General features: G+C 44.0%; 1 protein-coding gene across 1 annotated transcript; it reads left to right on the top strand.

Moving 5' to 3' along the window:
• Positions 1 to 532: 532 nt before the first annotated feature.
• Positions 533 to 7238, top strand: LOC143981463 (tafazzin-like; the record flags this gene model as incomplete). The annotated part of the gene is given in 4 exon segments (XM_077479343.1): positions 533 to 3288; positions 6132 to 6260; positions 6398 to 6443; positions 7153 to 7238. Coding segments are annotated over 4 exon segments (370 nt in total), but the record flags the coding sequence as incomplete, so codon positions are not given.
• Positions 7239 to 8161: the final 923 nt, after the last annotated feature.

Below are 8161 nucleotides of genomic sequence, written 5' to 3'. Positions count from 1 at the left end.
CACTTTGTACAGCCTACTATCATCTATCTATCTATCATCATCATCATCTATCTCCCGCACCGATCACTGTGTACAGCCTATTATCATCATCATCATCCATCATCCCGCACTGTGTGCAGCCAATTATCATCCATCATCTATCTATCATCATCTATCACCTGCACCGATCACTGTGTACAGCCTACTATCATCCATCATCTATCTATCATCATCATCATCATCATCTATCTCCCGCACCGATCACTGTGTACAGCCTATTGTCGTCATCATCATCCATCATCCCGCACTGTGTGCAGCCTATTATCATCTATCACCCGCACTGATCACTGTGTGCAGCCTATTATCATCTATCACCCGCACTGATCACTGTGTGCAGTCTATTGTTATCATCTATCACCCGTACCGATCACTTTGTACAGTCTATTATCATCTATCATCATCATCATCTATCACCTGCACTGATCACTGTGTAGAAATCACAGATCGGGGATGTTTTGGTAGTAAGGTTTTATTATTAACCGTTTGAAGACCGGCCTTTTCTGTGATAGATGATAATAGACTGCACACAGCGATCAGTGCAGGTGATAGATGATAATAGACTGCACACAGCGATCAGTGCAGGTGATAGATGATAATAGACTGCACACAGCGATCAGTGCAGGTGATAGATGATAATAGACTGCACACAGCGATCAGTGCAGGTGATAGATGATAATAGACTGCACACAGCGATCGGTGCAGGTGACAGATGATAATAGACTGCACACAGCGATCGGTGCAGGTGATAGCTGATAATTGGCTGCACACAGCGATCGGTGCAGGTGATGGCTGATAATAGGCTGCACACAGCGATCGGTGCAGGTGATGGCTGATAATAGGCTGCACACAGCGATCGGTGCAGGTGATGGCTGATAATAGGCTGCACACAGCGATCGGTGCAGGTGACAGATGATAATAGACTGCACACAGCAATCGGTGCAGGTGATAGCTAATAATAGGCTGCACACAGCGATCGGTGCAGGTGACAGCTGATAATAGGCTGCACACAGCGATCGGTGCAGGTGACAGATGATAATAGGCTGCACACAGCGATCGGTGCAGGTGACAGATGATAATAGGCTGCACACAGCGATCGGTGCAGGTGATAGCTAATAATAGGCTGCACACAGCGATCGGTGCAGGTGACAGATGATAATAGGCTGCACACAGCGATCGGTGCAGGTGACAGATGATAATAGGCTGCACACAGCGATCGGTGCAGGTGACAGATGATAATAGGCTGCACACAGCGATCGGTGCAGGTGACAGATGATAATAGGCTGCACACAGCGATCGGTGCAGGTGACAGATGATAATAGGCTGCACACAGCGATCGGTGCAGGTGACAGATGATAATAGGCTGCACACAGCGATCGGTGCAGGTGATAGATGATAATAGGCTGCACACAGATGACATCACATGGGGATTGGTTGGGGGCTTCTCGCCATCTCATTGATAAATACATTTCTGACCAATGAGCAGAGAGGACTTTGCTGATGAATAACATTAATATGCAAAAAAAAAAGTGTAAAATTAAATTTTACGGTTTTAGTTTTTAATTTTAGCTGTGGAGTCTCCACCCACCCGCTGCATCTGTCAGACGGAGAGGGGAGAGCCGGCGGGTCACGTGAGCGCTGATCTTGCGGTGGGTGAACAATCACTTTAGTAGATGTAGAGTGATGGTGAGATGACAGCCATGTATTTCCTTATCTACACACAGCACGAGAGTCATAGACGCTCCCCCCCCTCCCCTGATTGGCTAACTGACTTTGACAGCAGTGGGTGCCAATGACGCCGCTGCTGTGTCTCAGCCAATCAAGAGGGAGAGTCCCGGACAGCCGAGGCACTCATGCACATCGCTGGATAGAGAGGGGGCTCAGGTAAGTATGAGGGGGGCTGCTACCCACAGGAGTTTTTTTTTTTAATCTTAATGCATTAAGATGAACTTTCTGCCTTTACAGCCACTTTAAATAAGGACATTGTGTGCGTTTGGGTGTGTTTTTGATGCGATTTTACAGGATTCCAATACATTTCAGTGCAGAAAAGATGCAGAATGTTCTTCTTGTTTTTTTGTTTTTTTTCTGTGGAACTGACTTCACTTGTGCAAACTATACGTTTGAAAACCATATTTTTCTACCTACTATCCATACATTCTTCATTCAGGAGAAAAAAATGAACTGGCGAGGAAGTAAACCCTGATGGGTGTTACTTCCATTTTCATTCCCTGCAAAGGTAAAGCATAATGGACTACTATGCATCGCATCGCATCGCATCGCATAGTAGTCCATTAAGTGTCACTTACCTGACACAGGAGCCAGTGAAGTCACCGCTGTCCCCTGTAGTCCGGAGTGTCCATCTTCTTGGTGGGTCTCGCTGCTCTGGCGCTGTGATTCGCCGGAGCAGCAATGATGTCACTCCCGCGCATGCGCACGGGAGCCGCCACTCGCAGTATATCGCCACGATCTGCGGCTTGCCCAGTGCGGCTGCGCTTCTCTGTCTCTGGCACATGCGCTGTAGACATTGGTGGCTGTCTTCAGGTAAATATCTCCTAAACCGTGTACAGTGGGGGGGGGGGGGGGGACATCGCTGGATCCAGGGGAGAAGGTAAGTAATCTCCGCCTGCATTGAGCGATTTGGTACAAAACTTCCACCCCGAGCCAGACTCGGGAACACCGCCAGGGGGGTTAAAAACCTGTGAGCAGACACGCTCTTTATTGCCTTTTCTTCAATAAAACAAACTTGCTTGCCTCTTTGCTGTCTTCATTAGAATGTACACTAAGCTGCGCATGCACAGCTTACTTTACAGTCTGGCACAGATCCTGTGTGCAGAAATGGCTGTACTCATGTGCAGGAATTATGTCATCCTGCGCCCACCAATCACCATGGCTGGAGACCAGCAGCTGAAAGAAATCGAGGAGAAGATGTCACTGAGGGACCTCAGAGGGTTGAAGCGGAGGAAAGTATTAGGGCTTTAGTTCCACTTCAATGTTTAAGTCTCCAGACCAGGATCTTTCTGATAGTAATATAAATACCGGTGCAGTAAAGTTGGTGTATCTTCATTTTTGCTGCTTTACCATTTTTTTTATTTTTTTGTTTTATTTTATTAATGTTTCTTCAGATTGCTGCCAACCTGTGAAAGATGCCTTTGGTGGTGAAGTGGCCGTTTCCTTCTCACGTATTCTTACGAAGGAAAGTCATCAGTACCATTGTTACAGGACTTGTGGGCACTTACAGCTGGATATGGACCAGTAAGTATCTCTAGATCTCCAAGAAAGATGCCAAAACCGACAGATATTCATTTTACTTTGCTACCCCTGCCCCCTGACTAAATGCAATCACAGGTAGGCCGAGGTGTATGCTGTGTAAACATTTTACTGATGTCCCACAGAAATCTGAAAATGTGGCCCTTATCCCATCAGATCAGCCTATTGTAAAAGAACTGTAATGACTGGTGGGGGGGGGGGGGAGTGCAATGTACATTATATGTGGAAGAAATAATTCAGAATGCAATTCGACAAGCACATAAAAGTGTTTCTAATATGCACTTTTATGGCTTTTTTGTTTAATAAAGGAAATGTCTTTAAACTTTTAAATCCAATTGAATTGGCATCTGAAAAGTCTCAGTGGCCATTTTTTTTTTTTCAATTGTTGGCTAAACTGAAATAGGGTTGTGGTGCAATTGATCTATAATGGCTGCTCAAGTCACACTGGGGCTGATTTACTAAAGCCGCGTACACACGGGCGGACTGTCTGGCCAACTTAGTCCGTCGAAACACATTTCAGCGGACAGTCCGCTCGTGTGTGGGCTTCAGCGGACTTTTTCAGCGTGCAGTCTGGCGGACTAAGTATTTCGGAATTTTCGAAATTCTGTCCGTCAGACTTTGGTTTCAGCGGACAGTCCGCTCGTGTGTAGGCAAGTTGGACGGACTAAGTATGGCGCATGCTCAGAAAGGATTTACACGGCGGAAGGTTGCATTGCAGTGTATTGGACTTCCTATTTCTAGTCCCATCGTACGTGCTGTACACGTCATCGCGCACGCTTTCGACGGACTGTTTGTGCATCCGTGTGTGGTCAAGTCCTTTCATTCGAAAGTAGGACGGACTGTCCGTCGGATGGTCTGACGGACTAAGTTGGCCATACAGTCCTCCCGTGTGTACGCGGCTTAAGACTTGAGAGCACAAAATCTGGTACAGCTCCGCACAGAAACCAATCAGATTCCAGGTTATTTGTTTGTCAAAATTGAACAAGCTGAAGTTAGAAACTGATTGGCTGCCATGTTTTTTTTTTTTTTTTTCCCTCCACTCTCCAGTTTTAGTAAAATAAAGCCCCATACACACTATCAGATTTTCTGCTGATTTTTTTTCTTCAGATTTACCAAAACCATATAATATGAGGTCAAACCTGAGGAGTTTCAATTTGTATGCAATCAGACCGGCCCTTCTACTACATAGTTTTGGTAAATCTGAAGACAAAAATCAGCAGACAATCTGATAGTGTGTATGGGGCTTAACCTCACTGACTATTGCAGATCCTTGCTGACCGGACTAACCTAGGCCAATGCAATGTACTTTACTAAAGTCATTGAAAAGAAGTTCTAAGTGGGTGTGTTTTGCCTTTACTAGAATCATATGGTCAGCTTTAGTTTTCTGATAGGAGATTTGCATCCAAGCATTTTTCTACACTTGCAATACATTTTGCAAGTATTTTACCCAACATACAAGAGAATTTCCCAGGGATGCCTGTAATTTGATGTTGGGCCTCCTGTAGACTTCTGGATGGGCCAGTAAGCCAATTGTAGGCATGGGATTAGGATGATGGAAAATCTTCTATCTGGCTAAAATTTGAATATGATTCCATAAAAGACAAATTCTTAGTTTTTGGGAATAGAAAGCAATAGCCAACTGATTTCAGAATCATTTGTGTGTTGATTATGTGACTGGCTTTGTATCTTTGCTACGTCGTTACGCATGGAAAACAACATACATTTTACTGTGTGGTATTTTAATGCATGGAATGCGCATAGTTGGCATTCATTTACACTGCAGCGCACCATTCAAACATTCACACTTAGGCAGTTTTCAGGCATTTTAGCACTAAAGACAGTACCTGAAAAGCACCTCTCATGCTTTCCCCCGTGTAAAAGCCTGAATGCTTTCACACCGGGGCGGTTCGCTTGCGGGACAGGAAAAAAAGCCCTGCAAGTAGCATCTTTGGGGCAGTGTAGAAACGCTGTATACAGCGCTCCTACACCGCCCCTGCCCATTGGAATGAATGAACAGCGCTTCTGAAGCACCTGAAAAGTGATTCAAAAGCGCTGCAAAACTGGTGCTTTTAACAACTTCCTGAGGTTTTAAAATCACCTCGCTGGCATCCGAAAAGCGCTGATTAAACAGCGGTAAAGCACAGCTAGTTTTACTGCTAATGGACCCGCTGCCTCAGTGAGAAAGCAGCCTAAAAATACATGAGTAATATTTGCTGATTTAAAGCGTTACTAAACCCAGAACCTGCATTCGCTATATCTGGTCTCCCATAATACACGGAAATGCAATCATTTTAGTAAATATAAACTGCTAAATACCTTTTCCCATCAGCAATATATAGGAGTCTTGTGACTTCTATCAGTTTCTGCTTAAGCTTGTGGACAGTGGAGATTGGCCCTGTGCTGATCACATGTGCTCTCCCAAGAAAAAGCAATGCACACCAAACTGAGCATGTGCAGCCTGACTCCTAATGCTCTGCTCTATGGAGAGATGGGTTGGAGTCACTTAAAGAGGAGGATCAAAGAGACAGGATCACACAGTCTTTATACACAATGCAGAGGATTAACTCCTTAGGTTCCACAGTGAGTAGAACAAGCATGCTTTACTGCATATACAGACTGATTTTACTGTTGTGGGTTTAGTAACACTTTTTAAAGTAAATTGGCTGCCTCAGCCCAACACAGTTTAATGCACAGAATACTGCACATAAATGTTCGTGCCTTAGTGCAGCGTACTTCACATGGATGAAGGCGGCCTAAACGTTGTCAGTTTTTGTTGAAACCAAAGCTTTATGTCATCTGGTTCTCTCAGTAAATATTTATTCCTGCAGAATACATGAATCGCCTGAAAGTGCACAACAAAGAAGTCTTGTATGACCTTATTGAAAAACGGCAATCGGATACACCTCTCCTCACCATCTCCAACCACCAGTCCTGCATGGATGACCCGCACCTCTGGGGTAAGCCGGCATCACATAATAGTGCTTCGTACTTCCCACACCTCATCCCAAAGCCTAGCCAGCAATCAGTGCTCAGTGATGGCATTTAGTGGTAAAATTATTTTATCCATCTGATAAAGGTTTGTCCTTTTCTGCAGGAATCTTGCAGATGAAGCACCTCTGGAATTTGAGTCGGATGCGTTGGTGAGTTCAGTATTTCAATATTTTTATGTTTTAATGAAAACTTGACTCAAAAGCAAAGTTTGTGATGGCCGGATCTAGTGTAAGATCATTTCCTTTGGACTTGGACCCTAGATCCTGTATACTAGGCTATAGGAGAATCCAGGGGGAGCGGAGGAGTACAACTATAGCTGTTATAAGATGTCTGTTTCAGGCACGGAAACTAATAGCACAGAAATGGCAGGCAGTAGGGGCACCTCTTTCAAGTGAATGGACTCAGGCCATAAATGATTTAGTGTGGAAGGAAAGGACCACATATATACGCAGGGGAAATCTCAGAGGATTTGAGAAAATATGGGAACCGTGGTTGAAGAAAATAGAGAACCCACTGGATTAATAATATCAGGCGAGGATAAAGCTAGGCCTGTGATCAGACATCTTAATAATCTTAATGACCGGATATGAAATAACTGTGGTTGTAGTGAGCAAGAAGATAATAAACTGGTACTAGGGGGGGGGGGTTAGGGGGGGATGGGGGGTGGGGGGGACTGGGTGCTGGGATACGAGGTGATAAAAGGGTACTATGTACGAGATGTAGAGACCATTGTTTTTAGTTCATATGTATTTTTTAAAGCTGTACCTTGAATCTTTTGTATGACCATATGAAATCTAAATAAAAAGAAATTAAGTTAAAAAAAAAAGATCATTTCCTTGTTATATATCCCCACCACAGGACACCCACAGCTGCCGATATCTGCTTTACTAAAGAGTTTCACTCATTGTTCTTCAGCCTGGGCAAGTGTGTACCAGTATGCCGAGGTAAGTGGGGCATTTCTTTACCAGCTGAGTTATTGGATTGTATAATCTGGTAGTTACAGTGCTGTGTGACCTTTATTGCCCCCAACAAAATTTAGAAAGTATTATCTTAACCCCTTTATGACCAGGGTCAAAACACCTGCCCAAGCCTAATTTTGCAACTTTGACATCTTGCTATAACTGTACATACCATTGCTACTTGGTGTATCCAGGTGGACTATACCTTGTTTGTTTTATTTTTTCGGACAAATTGGGCTTTCATGTGGTGGGAAATATTCATGGATATCTCCCTGATGTATTTATTTTCTAAGGAAGACTAACCCCAAAAAAATAAATACCATTACCATGTATCGCCACCAAAAAACCTTCAAAATAAATTCCCATACTCCTGACGATCGTAGCAATGCCACATATGTGTGATTTGTGCATGTAGTAGGGCTAAGAAACCATAGTATATGTGGGGTGTTTTTTAAACCCCCCTCAGTCCCAGACCAATTTTCAGCTTTCAGCGCTGATGCACTTTGAGTGACAATTACGCGGTCATACAACACTGTACCCAAATGAAATTTTTATCATTTTTTTCCCACAAATAGAGCTTTCTTTTGGTGGTATTTAGTTACAGCTCGGAGTTTTATTTTTTGCTAAACAAACAAAAAAAGATGCAAAAAAAAAAAAAAAATCATGTTTTAATAGTTTGTTATAAAATTTTGCAAACGGGTCATTTTTCTCCTTCATTGAAGTGCGCTGATTAGGCGGCACTGATAGGCTGCATTGGTGGGCACTGATGGGCTGCATTGGTGGGCACTGATGGGCTGCATTGGTGGGCACTGATGGGCTGCATTGGTGGGCACTGATGGGCTGCACCGGTGGGCACTGATAGGCATAGTTAAGGCGGCACTAATAGGCACAGATAAGGCGGCACCGAT

The sequence above is a fragment of the Lithobates pipiens genome, unplaced genomic scaffold (assembly GCF_037356315.1).
Source record: "Lithobates pipiens isolate NorthernLeopardFrog02 unplaced genomic scaffold, aLitPip1_a1.2 Scaffold_158, whole genome shotgun sequence".
Lineage (NCBI taxonomy): Eukaryota > Metazoa > Chordata > Amphibia > Anura > Ranidae > Lithobates > Lithobates pipiens.
Note: the sequence above shows the minus strand (reverse complement) of the source record. Positions and strands in the feature narration are given on the sequence as shown.